The sequence below is a fragment of the Hydra vulgaris genome, chromosome 02, assembly GCF_038396675.1.
Source record: "Hydra vulgaris chromosome 02, alternate assembly HydraT2T_AEP".
Lineage (NCBI taxonomy): Eukaryota > Metazoa > Cnidaria > Hydrozoa > Anthoathecata > Hydridae > Hydra > Hydra vulgaris.
The window spans coordinates 57,325,533-57,347,890 of NC_088921.1; the positions used below are offsets into that span (position 1 = coordinate 57,325,533).

Sequence of the window (22,358 nt, forward strand, 5' to 3'; positions counted from 1 at the left end):
CATAATAAATTAGTAAAAACATTTATCTAATTTTTTTTTTCAACAACTTGTTTCTCTGTCAGTAGGTTTATCATGAAGCATATAGGTATATATATATATATATATATATATATATATATATATATATATATATATATATATATATATATATATATATATATATATATATATATATATATATATATATACATATATATATATATATATATGTATATTAGGGTGATTCAGATTGTAATAGAAAAAAAAAATGTCACAAAAAACATTCTCCTCAAGGTTGCCTGTGTTCCTTTATCACCTAGGATCATGTGTACCAAAAATTAGACTAAAAGAAGCAATTTTAGGGGTTGCCATGTTTTATAAGATGAATTAACCATTGGTAAAATTTTGTGATTTTCTCAAATTTCTCAAATTTGTTTTTTCATTGTTTATTTATTTATAATTTAGAAATTGATAATATGGCAACCACTAGATCTTCTGCTGAGGTGTGGCTTGTTGGTAAACCTACACAAACTCTGTCGACTGCCAGACTTCCTTCAAGAGGGGATGTTCTTCGGAGGTTGCTCTTCCATCATATAGAAGAGAAACAAGAAGTGAAAAAAAGTATTCGGGCAACAATTGAAGCAGTTCTTGTTATATGGGAGAGAGGAAAAATTCCAACTCAAAGAATTGACAATGCGGAAAGAAAGTTAAAAAAACTTTATGACGAATATCTGCTGCTGAAAAAACACCGAGGATCAAAATTGGACAGCTGTCAAATGAAAGAAGGAATTTTCCACGCTGACCTTGAAGAACTTTTTGATATTTCAACCAAGAATGCATCAGAAGTTATGAAAAACGATGAAGATAAAGCATTTTTACGTCAGCAGCAAGAAGATCCATTAAGTTGTAGTATGGCAGGAATTGATCGGAATTTAACAGCTAGGGAGGCACGGAAACGAGTCCGAGAAACTAAAATGGAATTGAGGCGTCAAAGAAGTCAAGCGGAACTGATGGAAAAAACAGAACTCATTTCTTCTTCATCAGCAGTTGACATTGTGAGTGAAAGTAGCTCTAGTTCCTCGGATGATGATGAATATCAGACTCCTTCCGCTTCCAGCACACTGAGCACAAGTGGTTCAACGAAAAAGAAGATGAAAGTTCTAACAAATAATGTTGTATCATCTCTTGATCGTGTTAATATTTCTGATCGCCGTGCACTCTTCGTGGTTGGAACAGTGTCTCAGGCTCTTGGTCACTCGGTAAAAGATTTATCATTGTCGTACAGCACAATCCGCAGAAAAAGGCGATCTGTTCGTGAAGCGGTGACTACAGCTGACAAGGTTGATTTCTCTCCTGATGATCCACTTCTTCTGCATTGGGATGGAAAGCTCTTACCTGATATCACTGGTGGTCAAAAAAAAGTGGATAGAATTGCCATCCTTGTGACTGGTGGTGGGGTGGAAAAATTGCTGGGCGTTCCAAAGATTGATCGAGGTACGGGTGAGCAACAGGCTGATGCTTGCATGAAGGCTCTTAAAGACTGGAAATTAAAAGAATTTGTTCGGGGACTGGTTTTTGATACTACTTCATCTAACACTGGGTTGAACAATGGTGCCTGCACAATAATGGAGCAGAATCTTGACCGTAATCTTATATGGATAGCATGCAGGCACCATATGTTTGAAGTCATGCTTTCCACCATTTTCACGACTGCATTTGGAACCAGTGGAGGACCTGAAGTTGGAATTTTTAACCGTTTCCAGAAACAATGGCCAGCAATCAACAAGGAGGTGTTCACTATAGGGAATAAAGAATTTTACAACTGCGATTTTTTTCTCAAACTCCGTGAAGAAATGGTAGTATATTATAGTGAAGCAATTAAAGGTCAACAACCCAGGGATGATTACTTAGAACTCTTGAATTTGTGCCTTATTTTCCTTGGAGGATCAACTACAACATTGGAGTTCAAAGTGAAGTTTCGGGCTCCAGGTGCAACACACAATGCACGTTGGATGGCAAAAGCTATATATTGTATAAAGATATATTTGTTTCAGGATCAATTTGTTATTACTGCAAAGGAAAAGAAAGGAATAACAGATATAAGTCTTTTTGTGGCATTTGTATACGGACAGTTTTGGAATGAAGCTCCGTTAGCTGAACGAGCACCATTCAATGATGCCAAGCTTCTTCAACGGATTCAAGAATATCCAAATCGTACAATTGCAATTAATGCAGCAAAAGTTTTGCATCGCCACCTCTGGTATTTTTCTGAACATCTAATAGGATTGGCTTTCTTCGATTCCCGTGTCGACAACAACACCAAGAGAGACATGGCAAACAACCTGAAACAACAGCCAAGGCAGAAATCTCTCAAAAGACTTGATGCTGCCACATTCGATTGTCACAGCCCATTGTCTTCCTTCGTCACACAACGCACCGCAGAACTTTTCGATCTAATTTTGAAAAATGGAAAAGAAAAAGCTGAATCATTTTTAATGAAAGAATCTTCAGAGTGGGATATGGATTCAACATATCTTGAAATGAAGCACAAGGTTCGTCAAATGAAAGTCGTCAACGATTGCGCGGAACGAGGCATAGCACTTATAACATCCTTTAACTCAAGCGTTACGAAAGATGAAAACCAAAAGCAGTTTCTTCTTAGATTGGTTGATCTTCACCGGAAGGAATTTCCAGTTGCATCAAAGTCTACCCTGATGAAGATGACTGTTGAATGATGAAGATGATTGATTTATTATTGCCTAATAATAGTATTTAGTATTTATTATCAATAAGAAATTGATAATAAATAATTCAGTAATATAATATAAAAAATGTAAAAATAAAAAATATTTTTTTTACTTTTTGTAACCTTATACCAAAATGTGACATAACATGGCAACCCCTAAATATCATCCGATTTGATTCAAATTTTGCCCAATAACTACTATTGTCATATAGAACAAGGGCAAGCTTGAGGACAACTAAAGTTTTGAACCTACAAATTTTGCATCACCCTAATGTATATATATATATATATATATTATATATATTATAACGGAAGCGCTATTAGACGCACTCAAAATATTTGAAATTGCTGTTTTAGGTGGAAAAAAACACGTTGAAGTAGAAATGTATATATATATATATATATATATGTGTGTGTATATATATATATATATATATATATATATATATATATATATATATATATATATATATATATATATATATATATATATATATATATGTATATATATTTATATATTTTAAATGACATCTTCAATAGATTTTATTTGTATAGATATTTTAAAATAAAACTTCTTTTTTGGGTTAATTTCTATTTGTTGAAAATATATTTATTTTTATGTTATTTCGAGGGAATATTGATACCCTCGTTATCAACTATATTTAAAGCCATTATAACAAATAAAAACGAGGGTATCAATATTCCCTCGAAATATTGTAAAAATAAGTATATTTTTTACAAATAGAAATATATATATTTATATATATATATATTTATATATATATATATTTATATATATATATATTTATATATATATATATTTATATATATATATATTTATATATTTATATATAAAGTTAATTGCTTTTCTCTATTTCATTTAAATATCGCTTCATTAGTTAAACATTTTGATGAATTAACCTCACTTTTATCTCTAATAAATTATGAATTTAGTATAATCGGAGTCACAGAAAAAGCCGAAATCTGATTTACTCCCAACAACTCCAATTAATCTTAGTGGATATGTTTATGAACATACGCCAACAAAAACTTCATTTGGAGGTGCTCTACTTTACATTTCTAATAAACTAGTTTATAAATCTAGAAATGATTTACTTATGTATAAACCCCAATTCTTAGAGTCTGTTTTTGTTGAAATCATTTTCTCCAGAAAGTCTAATATCATAGTAGGTTGTGTTTATGGCCACCCTAACATGGATATTAATGAATTTATTGTTTCATATCTAGCTATTCTATTTGAAAAACATGCTGTTGAAAAAAATAAAATTATCTTTATAATGGGTGATTTTAATATCGATCTTATAAAAGCAACCTCAGATAATTCTATCTCTGAGTATTTGAATGCCATTTCTTCAAATAACGTTCTTCCTTTTACATCTTTACCCACAAGAATTACCAATCACTCAAGTACTTTAATTGATAATATATTTTCTAATTCAACTTCTAAAGATATTTTTTCCGGCAATCTAACTATTAGAAGATCGGTTCATTTGCCACAGTTTCTAATTTATTCATCTTTAAAAAAAATAATTATTAAATCTTGAAAAAGCAATATTATTCTTCGTAACTTCAAAAAATTAAATAGTGAAGAATTCAGGAATGATTATTTGGAAATCAACTGGGATAAAGTAGTCAAAGTTTCCAATAGTAATACAAATAAATCAAATGAAGATTTCTTCACTACCTTTAACTCTCTTACAAACACGCACCACTAAAAAAACTTAGTAAACGTGGCTTAAGTCGAAGCTTAAACCATGGATTATTTCAGCAATTTTAACCTCGATAAAAAAACGAAACAATATATTTAAGAAGTTCCTTAAAACAAAAAATCTTCATGACAAACTAATTCTTGAAAAAACTTACAAAACCTATAGAAATTTACTTGTAACACTTATTCAAAGAAGCAAAAAAAACCACCATTCTAACTACTTTACTACCAATAGCAATAGTTTGAGAGCTACGTGGAAGGGTATTAGAACTCTTTTGAATATACGCTCGAATGATATCTCATATACATCTTGTATATCTTCAGACAACACCATTATCAATGATCCAGTGAAAATCTCGGAAATTTTCAACTCCTTTTTTATTTCAATCCCTGAAGAACTGAAAAAAAAAATTTGTTCATCTCGTACTGACTTCCATAAGTATGTAAAAATATCAAACCCTGACTCTCTTTTCATTAAACCTACTGAAAAAAATGAAATAATATCAGTTATTCTTTCTCTAAATGATGGCAAGGCTTCTGGTCCAAACAGTATTCCAACCTTTATTCTAAAACTTCTTGCTAATGATATTTCCTCAGTACTGTCTAAACTATTTAATCTCTCATTCGCTACTGGTATATTCCCTAATATTTTTAAAACTGCATTTGTTAAACCAATTCATAAAAAGGACTCAAAACTTGACTGCAATAACTATAGACCAATATCATTATTATCAAATATCAGCAAAGTTCTTGAAAAATTAATGTATTCTTGTATCTACCACTTTCTTAATAATTCTAAGTGTCTCTACGGCCGTCAGTTTGGATTTCGTTTAAAACATTCTACTTCCCATGCACTTATTAGCATTACTGAAATGATTCATGGTGCAATTGATAGTGGTTCTTTTGCCTGTGGCGTATTTATTGATCTCCGAAAAGCATTTGATACTCTTGACCATAAGATTTTAACTGAAAAATTGTATCACTATGGTATACGGGGTATCGCTAATGATTGGTTTTCATCCTATATTAACAATTGTACTCAGTTTGTCTCGATTAATGGGTTTCAATCCACATGTAAAGTTATTAAGTATGGTGTACCACAGGGTTCTATTCTAGGACCTTTACTGTTTTTAATATATATTAACGATCTGCCTCACTCTATAAATAATTCGATTGTTTATCATTTTGCTGACGACACTAATCTTCTATGCATAAATAAATCACTCGCGCAACTTTGTAAAAAAGTTAATTCAGATCTCCATCATTTTTGTCATTGGTTAAATAGTAACCATCTTTTCCTAAATATCAATAAAACTGAATTTATTATTTTTCACCCTCCACAAAAAAAGATTAGTAGTAATAATGTGAAAATTAGAATTAATGGTAAAAGACTTTTCCCATCTAAATATATAAAATATCTTGGGATATTTCTTGACAAAAACCTATCATGGTACTATCAATTAAATAAAAAGCTCTCACGTGCCAATAGTATGCTGTCATTAATACGACACTATGTTCCTCAACATGTTTTAATATCAATTTACTATTCCTTATTCTCTTCACATCTAAGTTATTGTTGCACTGTTTGGGGTCAAAATGGTAGTTTTCTATTACATCGTATAAACAGTTCACAACGCACTTCCTTAAGAATTATGACATTATCTCCCTTACGATCTAATATCGAAAATAGGTTTTCTGAATTAAAAATTCTAAAATTTCAAGATCTTGTAAAGCTTTATAATTGTGTCTTTGTGATTGATTTTCTTCAAAATAAACTGCCAAATTCATTCAATAATTTTTTATTAAAACAAGTGACACACACAAATATTACACTCGAAATACTGAAAATTTTAACTTGCACACTTCCTTTTTTTAACACTATCAAATATGGCAAGCTCTCTATTAAACATCAATGTATTTCTCACTGGAACCAAATAAATACCATTTATAAAAAAAAAGATTTTAACTAAATACCCTTTTACTACTAACATTCTTCTTCTCAATCAAAACCAAATTAAGAAATTCATATTTGAGTATATATTTAATGAATATTAATTTTATCTTTTATTATTATTGCTTTTTTTATATATTACTGTATTTATAAAACTATTTATACTTTTATTTTATACTGTCTTTTTTAACTCTACTAATATTACTATTATCATTAATTTTGCTTTGTTTTATAAATCTTATTAATATTATTTATGATAGTGATAGTGGTTCAATTGTAGTAATAGTTTTTATGGTTATTGTCCTAATTTTTGCAATTGTTATGTTTATTTTATTAATTTCTGTCATAGTTATAAACTTTACTATAATTATTTTTATCATTGTTTTTATCATTAGTTATAATTTTTAGTAAAGTTATCATGATATAGTTACTATTTGTTTTTTTATTCACATTATTATTAACATTATTATTTTTATTATATTATTATTGCCATTATTAATATCATCTTTATTTATTAGTGCTTTATTTTCCTTTCTTTTTTAATTTTTTTTTCTTATTTATAATTCTTTCTGTGTTTTATTTTTTTTTTTTTTTAGGTGTCACTCCATTGACTAGTTTTTAACTATATGAGTGACACCTAACCTTATTTATGTAAGTTTATAAAATATTATTGTAAATTTCTATATTTTATGGTTAAATAAATGGATAAAATAAATAATATATATATGTATGTAAATGCATATATATATATATATATATATATATATATATATATATATATATATATATATATATATATATATATATATATATGTATATGTATATATATATATATATGCATACATACATACATACATACATACATACATACATACATACATACATACATACATACATACATACATACATACATACATACATACATACATACATACATACATACATGCATATAGAGGGGGAGAGAGAGAGAGAGAAAAAGAGAGAGAGAAGAGAGAGATATTTAGATCATCACGCATGAATAAATCTGTGGCGCGGAAATTTGATGCTAAAATAATGAAATTTAATTTTTTTACAAAGAAAAATATGTTAGCTAAAAATCCATTCCATTTTTGTTTGGAAAAAAAATGTATAGAAACATTTAGTTTTGATTTTTTTTAAAGATATCATTTTTGTGTAACATAATGATATCTAAAAATTGCAGTGGTTTTAATTGCTTTTTGAATAAAAACAAAACATAGTAAAAAGTTTTAATATTTCAACAATACTAATTAAATTTCTGTAATTTAAATTCAAAAAATTTTTAATTTTATTGTTTAATGGTTTGAGTTAATAAAATTGAAATAATAACAATTTTTTTTTTTTTTTTGCATAAAACAAAGTAGTATTGTTTCAATAAAAAGTGACTTAAATTTGATCTTTTAATGCAAAATGTTTTGTTAATAATGAATCATATTATTTCACAAATTAGTTCTAACTATCAGGTTGGTATATTTTTTTACTTAATGTTATTTTAAGCTAATTTAAAGTGCTCATATTACCAAGTAGTTTGGCTAGTATGAGCACTTTTGGTACTTTTTTAAAACCTCTGTGTTTTCAAGAAATGACTGACTAGAAAATCATCATGTGGAAGGTAATAAAGATCTTAAATGTATGGGTGCATATATATATATATATATATATATATATATATATATATATATATATATATATATATATATATATATATATATATATATATATATATATATATATATACAGTATTGTGCAAATTAATTGTATCAAAATTAAAAAGAAAAAAATCCAGGAAATTTTAAGTTTCCTTACTCTAATTTAATAAAATCTCATGCACTAATATTTTATGTGTCCTCCTCGTGCTGCTATGACTTTCTGCACACGATTTGGCCTGGAATCCACTAAATTTTTACAAATGTTTTGGATTTCTGTGTCTTCAATCCAAATCTGAAGGATAGTGGTGGTAAGCTTAGTTTTATTTGTGCAGTCATGTTTTCGCAGTCTTTTTTTTACAATTGCCCAGAGATTCTCAATCGAATTAAGATCTGGGGAGTTGCCAGGCCATCTAAGTGTTTTAATATTATTTTTTACCATGAATTTCTTGACTTTATTGGATGTATGGCATGTGGCTAAATCCTGCTGTAATATTCTGTTTCCATTTGAAAACACTTTTAACATCTCTGGAATTAAATGTTTAGGCTCACCATCAGAATGACGAACAAACTGTGACTGCTGGCCTTGCACTTCAAAATGTAATTCATCCGAAAATAAAGCCTGCAATCAATAAATAAACAAGTTAACTGTTATCAAGTCTCTTCAATTTAATAGCTTCAATTTTTAAAAATAGTATGATTATATATTTATAATAAATAAAATAGCTGTAGATTTAATAAACACATTTTGTCTTACCCTTCTCCATTGTTCTTTAGTCCACTTTTTGTATTCCTTTGCCCACAAGAAACGCTTCTTCTTCATGACATCTGTAAGTAATAATTTTTTAAAAGGTTTTCTGGCAAATCTTCTAACAGCTATCAACCTCCTCTGCGCAGTACTCGAGCAGACATGGATGTCATGTGTAGCTAAATCATTCATTAGTTGGTCACTTGTCTTTTTTTGATTTTTGATACTCTCCAGCATCAGATATCGGTCATCTCATTCTGCGGTCTTTTGTTTTCGACCACATTTTCGATACAATGCAATGTAATCCTTCTTAACCTGGCTAACTGTTGATGGTTTACTGAACATAATGTGGCTATCTCCCGTTGAGATTTATCAGAATATTGAAGTAAAGTTAATATTTTAGATCTTTTTCTTGGTGTAGTGTCCATCTTTGTTTATTTACTTTTTTTAAATTTGTTTATCCTTCTAATCACAGTTAAATTATAGAAAGCACAGAATAATTGATGCAATTAATTTCCACAATACTGTATATGCATCCATGCATTTAAGATCTTTATGACCTTCCACATATCGATTTTCCAGTCAGTCATTTTTCAGTTATTATAAATAAAAAGTTGATAAAAAGGTTAATACAAATTTATGGTTTTGTAAATCAGTCTTATTTTTTTATTTGTAAACTTTTGTATATTTTATATCTATTTTTTTTTGCAGCTTACTGCTGTGGTACATGGTTCAGTAGCTCTTCTCTATCCAATGCAATGGTATTTGTCATTTAAACATGTTAATTTTAAATATGTTAATTTTGATATTTAATTAGATTAAGCTTATTGTCTTAATTCTTCACAGATGAAGAAAACAAGACTGATGGAAAAATAAGACCAAAAAATAGGAAAGTAGGTTGAATAATAAAGAATAAATAAAAAGGTGAAATCAAGGGACTTATTTAATTTTTTAGTTAAATCATTAACAAATTGACAGAACCATAAAAAATGCTTCAAAACCTTTTATTTCTGCACAAGCCAAAAAAAAATTAGTCATTAACTTTTTTTTATGACACTTTATGATGTAAGCCAAAGTTGTGGCTTTTTAATTTATTACAATATTTTTTATTGCATATTGCAAGGTGTTTAAGAGTTCCTCTTTGTCTCACTGTGAAACTGTGTCTTCTTTCAGTACTTAAATCTCAAAGTTAAGTGTCTTTTCCCATGATCATGATTATGGGAAAAGTTCTTTGTTGTTGTTGTATTTTACAGTTTTTTTAATATGTTTTTGATGAAATTCTTGTACTAGTCATTTGCAAGTCCACTGAGAGCTTTCATGACGCCTGGGGCGAAAATGATTTTCTAATTGTTTAACAAAAAATACTTCAATGTCTTAAAACAAATCCACAATGACATCATATACTGAAACTGTTATGAATTAAATGCACATGAAATAAATTATACAGTCTGCAGATTGCAGTGTATATTATAAAGACTCGGAGAACCAAAAAAAAGATAGAGAAGGCAACTTTTGGCTAAAATAACAATTTTTGTTTTATTGATATGCATTTATTTAGTTTTAATTAAAATATTTTGGCCAAAGAGTTTGTTTTTTAACATTTTTTTGAATATAAAGACAACTTGTTTCGGCACTTGGGGATCCTTTTATGACCTTTTTTCAAACTGCTTATATTTCTAGTTAGTTTTCGTGTGATTCTCTGCATGTTGGAAAAAAAAACGAAAATGAATATTTTATTTTTTTATTTTTGATATAGAGATTTATTTGAAAGTTCAAATACATCTCTAAATCAAAGAACAACTCATATTTGCTCTCAACCTGTCTTTCTTGATAAGCTATTCAAATTTGTTTTATTATCTGCTTAAGTGGTAGATTCTTTCTCCATTTCTAGATTTATTCTAATCACAGCAATCTAAATGTGGTCTTGAGAACCAATGTAAATGTGGTCTTGAGTAATTTATATGAAGTTCAACATCAAATATCTCTCTATACTTATGTTTATGATAACTCTCTATACTACAGAGATAAACAAAAAAAAAAAGGTTTTTTCTCTGTTGTCGAGCAAACAAAATGTTTTAAGTATAGCATTTCTCACTTTGAATTCAAGTATGCAACCCTTTTACTTTAATCACGCCAAATTTTGAAAATATTTGCATTTAAATTCTCAGCATTTGGGGTAAAAAAATTTGTTCAAAAATAAGTCAAGCTGGGTCTCAAAAGAAGCGCTTTTTTATTGAGATTTTAGTAAACATAATTGTTTTTAATATTATTGAAAGTAAGTTTTATTAAAAGAAGTAAATATTAGCAAAAAAAGGTAAGAAAGTAAATGTTACTAAAAAAATTATAGTAAAAAAACGCTAAATACTATTAAAATAATTTTAAGAAAATGTTTGTTTTTATTACAAACAAATATTCTTTCTAAAATCTCTATAAAAATACACTTCTTTTGAAACCCAGATTGAAATATTTTTGTTGATTAAATTTATTTATTTTTGACAATATTAGGGATTTTACCCCAAATGCTAAGGATTTGAACCCAAATATCTTCAAAATTTGACATGATAAAAAGGTTGCATATTTTAAATCGAAATGAGATATGCTATACAAAAAAAGTATTGTTTGCTCAGCAACAAAAAAAACCTTTTATTTTTTGTTGACCTGTGTAATTTGGACATTTGATATATGTAAACAAATTTCCAAAAAGTTAATCAGTGCGATCTTTGTCCAATAGCCTTTCTGGTAATTTGTACTTTATGTGCATTGCTTTTTATCCTTTCAACACCTATATTAAGGTTAAATTGTTATGGTACCCTTGTTTGCAAATCGCTAAATAACCTTTTAACACCTATATTAAGGTTAAATTGTTATGGTACCCTTGTTTTCAAATTGCTAAATAACCTTTTAACAGCTAATTTAGGTTAAATTGTTGTGGTACTCTAGTTTTCAAAATGCTAAAAAACCTTTAAAAAAAACTTTTTTCAAACTCTATAAATAATGCTATTGTTTTCTAAAAACATTTTGAGCAATTATTACCATTTACCTTTTTTATTACCTTTTAATTTTAGGCAACATATTTTTGTACCTATACTTCCTCCGCATTTGTTAGACTACTGCTGGTATGTAAATTTGTTTCTATCTTTTAATTACATTTGCAAAAATGGTTTTATTTATTAACCATTTTTACTTAATAAAATTTTATTGAAATTATATGAATTATTGCATAAATTAAAAATCTTCAAACTATTGCTTGAAAGCTTTTTTACAATTTTAAAAATATGAATTTGAAAATATTCTTTAATTTGAAAATTTTTTAATTTCTTTAGTTATTTAGAGGCTAAAAATAAACTTTTGATTGAGAAAGTTGCAAATAGTAATTTCTTTTTTCTCTATACCCTTTATATCTTATTGCTAGAAAGGGATTCTAGCGGGGCTCAATCATCTTTCATTATCTTTTATATTCAGAATATAAAATGCCTTAAAAAAATTAAAACTAATTTTTTTAATTTTTAATTTCCCCCTTTATTTATGTGTATATATTTTTTTTATTTTAGTTGGCTGTAAGTTAATAAATATATTATAACAACACTTATTGAAAATTAGGTGAAATATCATGAAAAAAAATAAGAGTATTGATTGTAATTAATTTATTTACATGAAGTATTCAGTTTAATATGAATTTTTGAATTGAATTTACGCTAAATAACATGAAAGTTCAAGCTATTAAGTTTAAAGTGTGCTGTTCAGTTTACTCGGAAGAAAGACCAAAATTTAGTTCGCTTGGATTTGTTTTAAAAATTTACAAAATTTCGATTATTCTTTTTTTTTTAAACTAGTTTCATACACTATAAAAGTTTGAATAATATAAATTTGAAATATTTTACTAGATATTTGTAATGTTCACTAAGTGCTAAGTTTTATAAAGTCATTTCTACTAAGAATTCTTTTTTGACAACTTTGCATGAGTGTTATAAAAGAGAGACTAAGTTTTAATATATTTCTTTAATGTATCCGGTTTTTATGAAAAATTGTATTTTAGTGCACCTATGCCTTTTTTGCTTGGTATACATTCTTCAATGATGGCCGTAAGTCATTTTGATCAATTGTATTCATCTCTTTTAATTAAAAAATATGTTAAGTAATTATATTTGAACTAACATCATTGCTTAGAAAGTTCGACAAATGCCAATGAATGAGGTTGTCATATTAAATGCTGATACTAATGAAATTGAATTTGATCAAAAAGATATGGAATGTTTTCCTTCAAAGATCACAAAGCGTTTACACAAACACCTTCAGCGAACAGATAAAGCGTTAAATAAGTATGTGTCACAGTTATTTTTAAAAGCACTTGCTGATTTGATCGGTGGATATAGAGATGCATTGAAGTTCATAGATACACCAAAGGTATTATTATAAATCCTAATGCTATTGCTGATTAAGTAAGGAAAAACAGGCTAAATGTTTTCTAATAAAATAAAATCATTGTTTACTATTATTATTTATAATAAAAGATGTAAACAATTTAAAAAAGTATGCAGTAATATATATATATATATATATATATATATATATATATATATATATATATATATATATATATATATATATATATATATATATATACACACACATATACATATATAAATGCAGTATTAGACGCACCAGGATGACATCATACAAAAACAGGAAGTTGCTTGAGCTTGAGTTCATACATTAAGTATTTTACAGCCTGCTTCCGCAAAGGAATGCTGTTACATTGACTAAGGGTTTGGCATGGGGCAGCAAACTTTTCTTTCATATATATATTCAGTATTTTATAAAAAAAGTATTTTTACAGCAATCTATTAGTAAATAATTTTTTTGTTAATCCTTAAAAAAATGTATATATTTATATTTTAGTGATTTATATTTTTTTCATAGGGTGGTCGCATTGTTTTTGATGATGAAATGTAAGAGTCATTATTTATTTGTATTAAAATTAAATATAATTAAATATATTTAACTAAAAAAATTTTATTTGGTATCTCATTAATATTTTGATGTAAGTAGGAATGAACTTTTATTTTAAAACAACAGAATATTAAAGTCTGAAACTTTAATTTTTAAACAACAAAGTGTTTTAAAATTAAAGTTTCAGACTTTAATGTTCTGAATTTAATTTTTGGTCTTGATCATTCTTGTCTCAATCATGAATTTTTATCAGCTGAGTTTTGTGTTGAGAGAAAATAAGATGGCTTCATATCATCATCATGTTGTACAAGACCAAATTTGTAAAATACTGTTGAGATGTCTAATTTTCTGCTAAAAATGTTATTTAATTAATAGATCTGTTTGTTTTATTTAACACATCTCGGTAGTTAAAATAAGCTGCAATGTGAACTTATCATCTCACAGCAGTAGCCTCTCAATGGATGAGCCACTGGTTCTTTTCTAAGTTGTCCTATGACCAGCTCTTGGTTTTCATGTTCGAACACACTCTTTCAGTTTGTAGATTTCTTTTATGATTTTAAATTCCTAAATGAGGTGGCCTCTTTGTCAGCGCACAGTTAAATTAGTTAGGTTGAGTTTAATTAGTCTTACTTCATAGCTGTGTTGACTCATTGCCTGTCTAATCTTAGTAGCTCATTGCTGAACTTTTTCAAGTGTTTTTCAACGCATCTAAGCAAAATATTTAATGAAAATAATATATTCAAGTAAAATGCTTTAAAATTTATTTGCCTGCAGTAATATAATTTATATAAAAAAGATGGTTACTTGCATCTCCATCCTGCAATTTGTCAATGTCACTTCAATGTCATTGTATATGAAAAGCTCTCTATGCTTTTAAAACCAAACTTTTGTACCATCCTTTGTAATACAAATGATGATAACAATAGTTTATTTTTTTTTAATATGCTAACAACAAAAGGAGTCTTCATTTAAACATTTATCACAATTTTTTTAACTTTACTTCATACTTTATATTTTCATATTCTTTCCTTTTATATTTTCCTGTGAACATATTTCTAATGATGATCTATATTGCTTTTTATTTTAAATACAAAAATTATTTTATATTTTAAGTATCTTAGATATTTATAATATTTTTAATTTTATATTAAAGCAAAATTTAAATTTTAAATTATGTTTTTTGTTCTTTAAAAAAATATATCTATAAAATATATATATAAAAGTTTATAACAGTATTATAGATATTACAATTAACAGTATTATAATTGTAATAGATGTTGTATAACTGTTAAAACTATTTTTGACCTTGTTTGTTTATGGATATAAAAACCAAAAATAGTTAAAGAGATTTATTATTAAGAGGATTTATCTCTCTTTTTAAAAAAAAGGTTTTTAAACACTCGTGTTGGAAGTATGAAGGTCTTTCTTGATCAAATACTGGATTTACAGTCTTTTAGGCAGGTATAAAGTTGCTTTTTATTTGTAAATGTTCTCTTATTAAACAGGATAATGTGTTGAAAATTGATTTATAAATTGTTTTTCAAATTTGAAGTTTATTGCTGGTCGATTGGATATGCTTAATGATGGAGTTGATATGATAGATATTTTTGAGCAGGCTGTTATTGAAAGAAATGCAGGTAGTGTTTTATTTGATCTTATATAAATATACAAATATCATTTGTACACATAACCCTTGTACAAAATGTTGTTGATAATGTTATACTGCAATAACCTTATATAAAAACTGCAAACTGAGGGTTTAAATTTGAGCAAGTAATATAAAGAAGGTTAATCAAATCAGTAATGTTCTAATTTTATGGGACCAAATGTGTGTGTGTGTGTGTGTGTGTGTGTGTGTGTGTGTGTGTCAATGTCAATGCGGCTTTTTTAGAAAAAGAAGAAAACAAAGAATAATGAATGAAAAGATTGCTGCCCCATCCCAAACCCTCAGTCAATGTAGCAGCACTCCACAATGAGTCAGGCTATTTGTCAGTCGATGTATGTACTGAAGCCCCCAGCAGTAGGCTATTTCAGTATGAGGTCACACTGCTCACCTAAATCAGCAGTATTAGATATACAGTACTGTGAATAAGTTTTAGACCACTTATAATTTTTCAAAAAATCCCGGAGAATTCTCCTATAATCTTTAAGTTTGTAGTTCTAAGTTATAAACTTATTAAAACACATGTATTTCACACAAAATATGGAACAATTACAAACTTTTTAATGTCAAACTTTATAAAAAACTCTTAATATTTACTATGTCCTCCTTTTGCCTCCCAACCAATATTTGCCAGGGAATAGATTCATACAAGTTAGTTATAAAATCCTGGATATGTTGTGCCAGTCTCTTTGAAGTACTTCAAAACATTCTTCAGCATTTCAGGGAGCATGTTCAACCTTCTTTCTGTCCAGGTAATCCCAAATATGCTCATTTATATTTAAAACTGGACTCTTGGGAGGCCAGGTCATCAATTCCAGTGCTCCTTCCTCTGCCATTTCATTTAAATAATTTTTTGCCACTCGGAACAATGTTTTGGGTCATTGTTCTGCTGCAGAATAGAATTATGACCTATTAGTCTCATTCCGGATGATACAGCATGGTGCCTTAGGATATCCACATAACGTTCCCCGGTGAGTCGCCCCCCTCTTTTGATCAAATCACCTACTCCAGATGAAGATAAACAGCCCCAAACTTATAAAGAGTCTCCTCTGTGTTTAATAGTAGGGTTTAAACACTTGGGCTGATTGGCTTCTTCAATTCTTCTTCAAACATATTGGTGTCCTTTCGTTCCGAAAATTTGGAATTTGGACTCATCAATGTACAGAACCCAATTGAACATTTCCTGGGCCTAATCTTTGTGTTGTTTTGCATATTTAAGTTGTTTTTCTTTATTGCCACACCGTAATAATGGTTTTCAAATTGCAACACACCCTCTTAATCCAGATTTAAGTAGGTGCCGTCGAATAAAAGAAGAGCTGACATTTTTCCCACTTGTAAAGATCTTTTGCCAGCTCGGTTGATGCTTTTTTTGTATTTCTTAAAGATAAGGTTTTTAAATGTTTATTGTCATCTTTTGTTAGCTTAGGAGGTCTACCACTTTTCTTTCTATCTTCAAGGGAGCCAGTTTCTCTGATTTCTGTAACAGCATTCTTCGAATATCCTGTTTTGGATGTAGTTAATATGACCCATCGTTTTAATAAATAAGCAAACAAATCCCTCATGTTTCCTCATCAATTTTGTTTATTTATTCAAAATAATATTTTTTTTCAACTTTTTTTATATATTATTAAACTTAAGTACGCTTTAAAAAAATTACATAAGAAAAAAATTGTAAATACGTCTAATTATACAAGTGGTCTAAAACTTATTCACAGTACTGTATATACATATATATGTGTGTGTGTGTGTGTGTGTGTGTGTGTGTGTGTGTGTGTGTGTGTGTGTGTGTGTGTATCTATATATGCATATATGTGTTTATACATATATTTAGAGTATGATGCTGATATTTATGGCCACTGGAGAGAAAAAATGAAGGTATATTTCTAAAATAAATATATGTAATTGCTAATAGTGTATTTGCAATTAAATTTTAAAATTGAAATGATTTTTATAAATTTTATGAGTGTTTTAAAATTATTGCTTTTAAAAAATCGCTTCAAAATTAGAAAGTTTTAAAATTATCGCTTGTTTTATAAAGCAAAGTAGTAAATAAAATAACAAAGCTGTTGCAGTTGTTTGTTACATAATTTTAATCAAGAGACTATTTTTATTAAATTTGCTGGTGTTATTTATCTACATTACCATCCATAATTATAATAACGATCACGATTTTCAATATTATTTAATTTCTACTTACTATTAGTCAATTCCACTTATTATTAATTAACAATTTGTTTTGATAATATATTTTTTTGTTTATTATTTTAAGTGTTAGAAAGCAATATTATTATGTAACTTTGAGATTTATACTAACAATAAAGTATTAAAACACATTTTATATGTTTTCACAAATATTTATGGCTTAATTAGAAAGGAGGAGGCGCATTGAAAAAGTCTGTTGAAGGAAAATATGGGTATTTGAAAGATATTGTAAGTCTAATACATTTTTTTAATTTTAAACTATTTTTTTTTTATTATTATTATTGTTTTATTTTTTACTGTATTTTCCTCCAAAAAGCTGAGAGGGCCACGTGGAGGCTACTCTTTTTTTAATTTTTGTTAGAACTCTTTCTAAACCTTATTTCTCTAAAGCACAAGGTGGCTGCCTTGAGCAGAGTACTACAATAGGGTACGGTAGGGAATGCTTAATGGTTTAATAAACTTGGTACAAATTTATGAAACCATTATTTTTCAATTTAATAATTACATTCTCATTACCATAGTGCATTGTAATGGTATTTGTAACCTTAGTTGATTTTAATATTATAACAAATTGCTTAAAAAAAGTTTTTTTTTTCAAATGATTAAGAATTCACTATAAAAAAGATGGTAGCAAAATCATTTTTATTTGATTTTTTTATGCAGCTTTTTCATTAAAAAATTAATGTTGAGTTACCAGTTTAAAAAAGAAATGTATATCTTTTATAGTTTTTTTTTATGTATGTTTTTTTTAATTTTTTTTTATTGTGTTAGCTTATAAAATATGGAAAAAGCTTGATATAATGTATTTATTTTGATATTTCAAATCATTTAAATATACTAATAAAAAATAAGGGTCTGCGTCTCGTAAAAAATTTATTTCAATACCAATACCAAGACACTTCCATTATAGTCTTGAAATGTTTCAAGACATATCAATACTTTTTCAAAGTGGTCTTGTTACATAAAAATAATTTCAAGAAAATCAAGACTTGACAAGACTTTTCAAGACCAAAAATTAAGTCTTGAAATTGTTTTCTAAATTACAAGACTTCAAGTGCATTTTTCTTTTAAAAATTTGGAAAGGAATTAGTTTTTTTCTCAAAATATTTATCATATTTTTACACAAAAAAATCATAGAACTGTTTTCAGTATGTAAATGTTTAGTTTTAACTTGAACTGATTAACATTCCATATCACTGATTAATGGTTGATGAATCAGTACTTGACCCAGGGATGACACTATCTTCATATATTTGATATTTGCTCCCACAAAATTCCATGTAGACGAGGCATGGTTTCACTTACTGTTTATTTTTGGCTAGCTACAGAACGGAAATAGATGTAATGTTATTAAGAAAAGCATGAGCAAGTCTATTTAACTTAGTTATTATATATTTATTTAGTTATTTAGATTATTATATATTCTTGCTTAAATGTGCACGGAACTAAAACTCTAATGTTTAAAAACATAAGAATCACAAAAATAAATAATATAAAAGATAATTAACTTACATGTTATTATGTTATTTATTATAATTTTTTTTTAATGTTTTATATACTTATTTAAACCCTGAATTTAAATTCTAAACTTAATTTTTACTTTCTTAATTTAATGATTTTGCATCGCTGCGCTTTAATGGCTTCAAAAATGTGATGGCAGTTTTTGCGAATTTAAAACTATTTAAAATACGGCAATACGCATAAAAATAAGAAGAGTGAGTAAAAATTTGGACAATCTAAAACACTCCTTCAATTGAACGCGTAGTAATTAAACTGTAATACTAAAATAAATTTTGTGACATCACATTCGACTGACCCCCTCCCTCTCCTTGTCACAATTTTGCTTCAGCTGGAAATTTTGCATTTTGAAACTAAAAAAATAGAAGGAATAGAAGGCCAGTTTTTGAAATTGTAATGTCTCAAAAACTTAATACGTTATGAATATTTGCAAAATTAATTTGCTTTCTATATTTAAAAAGTCTACAAAAGTAGTATATATTCATTAATTCAGATATTAAATGCACATTATATAAGAAATAAATAAAAAGTCTTAATTTTAAAATTTAGAATTTAAGTAAACACAATTTAAGAAACGCGAACAGTTATATAAAACATTTAAATCTTTTTCTTTTTTCATTACAATATAAAATAATTATATTATATATAATTTATTAGATCTTTTCTTTTAAAAAAATTTTACATGATCAGCAGCTTTGCTTTGTAGAGATAACTCTTATAATTGAGAAAAATGTTTGAAACAATTCTTCCAGCAAGTTTTAACTATTTATTCTCATGCACGGAACAAGAGAAAGTCTGAAAAGAGTTGTAAAAGTGATTTAACAAATATTTTAAAGCTTTTCATGATGTAAATTAAATTTCTTTAGTTTATTATAAGAGTAGTCAATCATAGCAAAGGATGTGCAAACATAATTTAAAATTGATGGTGAAGGAATAGTGACACCACTCTTAGAAATAATTGTTAAATAAGTATGATCAGGATTGCTGATCTTTATCAATATTAAGAAAAAAGTTTTTCAAATCTGTTAAATTATTTTCTGACTCAAGTGGCATTTTCAAACTATCATCAAAGTTTTTTACCTTCAAACTTTCATCAAGTTACTTTCTTTGACTATATTTTATTTCTATAAATAGCTTATTAATTTAAACAATGTTAAATTATTTCTAAATTTCAGACATTTAACTTTTGCATATTTTAACAATCAATATATATTTCTGAAATAGTTATTGTGTAATAACTATAATAATATATAAATAATATGGATATTTACAAGTAGTACATGTACTAATGAGGTAAAATTTTGCTAGAGTTAATAACAATAACATTAATAGTAATAAAAATACTATTATCATAAAGGTGAGTTTCCACTCATCTGTTTTTTTCAGGGGAACGGGAACAAGAAAAAAAAGGGAAAAACAATCGCGTGGACATGCATAGTATAAGTTTTAACTTGTTCAAAGAAAACGGTTTGGTAACTTTTGTGATTGCTAAACTTCAATCCAATGTGCCATTTCCCTGAGAAATTCAGGTTTATGTCTCCGGAAATGACTGCATTACCTAAATGTTGAATACTGACGTTTAGAATTTGATAAAACCCACCACTTGTTAAATGTTAGAAAATCTGCACTACTTTTAAGATCAGGAAAATATGAGAGAATTGCTGCAGATATAGTTTTATCAAAAATTGAAAGTGCTAAAAAAACATTTTGTTTAAAATTGCCAGGATGTAATACTTTTATTGTTATTTTTGGTGCTTTACACAAACCAGCAGCAAGAGCGAGGTCTTGTTCATAAATATTGTGGATGGTGCTCCATTTAATTTCTCCACCACAAAAAATTATAGGATCTTTAAATCCATCAAACATAAAATCTGTAAATAAACAACTCTAACATTAAATTCACATTCAGTTAGAATACAAAGACACTCAAAAATTTCATCTTTCAATCTTTCAGCATTGATTGTTTTTTCAGGTGACGATTTCATCACATATGGAATGTTTTGTTCCAGGTCAACTATCATAAAACAAACCATTCCCTTATACAATTCTCCAGACTCATCACTAGCAAAATACTCTCTCAAACAAAAAACTCTTCACACTTTTGCAAGTACATTTCATCAAAATCAAGTAAATGTCTCGAGATATCTTATCTTCTAATTTTAAACGTTTTGCACAACTTTAGGCATCAATATTCCCATTAGTTATTTTTTTAAGTAACGATATTGATGGTAAAGCAATTCTTCATGCAAAAGTTAGTATGACTGCATAGAAGTATATCGTAATATACTGCATAGAAGTATATTGTAATATACTGCATAGAAGTATATTGTAATATACTGCATATAAGTATATCGTAAAGAAAAGGTTTCTTTATATAATTAATTTGTTGTAATTCAGTCATTAAAGATGAAAATTGTTCGGCTTGTGGTTTAATGTAGGTAGGATAATTATAAAGTATACTTTTACGAGATAAACAACAATCTTTTCCTTGACGAAACCATTCAGGCAATGGCAGAGGTGAACCTTTGTAAAATAATTTAACATGCATCTCATTGTTTACATGAATGCACTCTGTAACTTTTGGATGAACCTTATTCAGATAAATTTGTGCAATCAAAAATAGTTAGAATAGGCTTTAGTATTTTTTATTAATCAAAAAGGTTGATTAGTGCTACCTTTTTTATAATATTTTTTTTCAAAATGTTTGATGCATACAACTGAAGAATTAATAGGTGTCCAATCTTTCCTAATTACAAATTTAATCCAATTTTTTTTTAACTCTTTTGTTTTTTGGAAACAAAAATACAACTGTAGTTACTTCACCATCGTAAATTGAATGACAATTCACAACACAACATTTGTTAAGCATGTTTTTTGATACTCCACAGCTGCTTCTTCAAAACTGCCTTACAAAAAAGCTGGCCTTCTTTTTTTTTTTTTCAAAATCCAAAATATTTTTTTGTAATAAAGTGTGTTAAGTTTCTTAAGTGATTACTTTTAATGTTAATTTTATTTGCTGAAGCCATTTTAGATGTTGAAAAAATTGTTGTTTTTCCTTGTTTGCTTTTTTAAAACTGACTCTCCCCATTTATTCAATTTTAGAAATATTTCTGACTCTCCCATTAACTAAGAACCCCCCATTTTTCTAATTTTAAATGTTTACCATTGTTTTATATACTTAAGGTATTTTTTATGTTTTTTTGTTTTG

General features: G+C 27.5%; 1 protein-coding gene across 1 annotated transcript in view; it reads left to right on the forward strand.

Moving 5' to 3' along the window:
• The window catches only part of LOC100207503 (DENN domain-containing protein 1B), a 53,752-nt gene that overhangs the window by 25,504 nt on the left and 5,890 nt on the right, over positions 1 to 22,358 (forward strand). Inside the window, exons 11-19 of the mRNA XM_065791470.1 lie at positions 9,529 to 9,578; positions 11,883 to 11,933; positions 12,854 to 12,899; positions 12,985 to 13,221; positions 13,738 to 13,766; positions 15,156 to 15,228; positions 15,320 to 15,404; positions 17,262 to 17,305; positions 17,801 to 17,860. Of these exons, the coding sequence (XP_065647542.1) occupies positions 9,529 to 9,578; positions 11,883 to 11,933; positions 12,854 to 12,899; positions 12,985 to 13,221; positions 13,738 to 13,766; positions 15,156 to 15,228; positions 15,320 to 15,404; positions 17,262 to 17,305; positions 17,801 to 17,860 (675 nt within the window). The remainder of the gene's footprint in view (positions 1 to 9,528; positions 9,579 to 11,882; positions 11,934 to 12,853; positions 12,900 to 12,984; positions 13,222 to 13,737; positions 13,767 to 15,155; positions 15,229 to 15,319; positions 15,405 to 17,261; positions 17,306 to 17,800; positions 17,861 to 22,358) is intronic.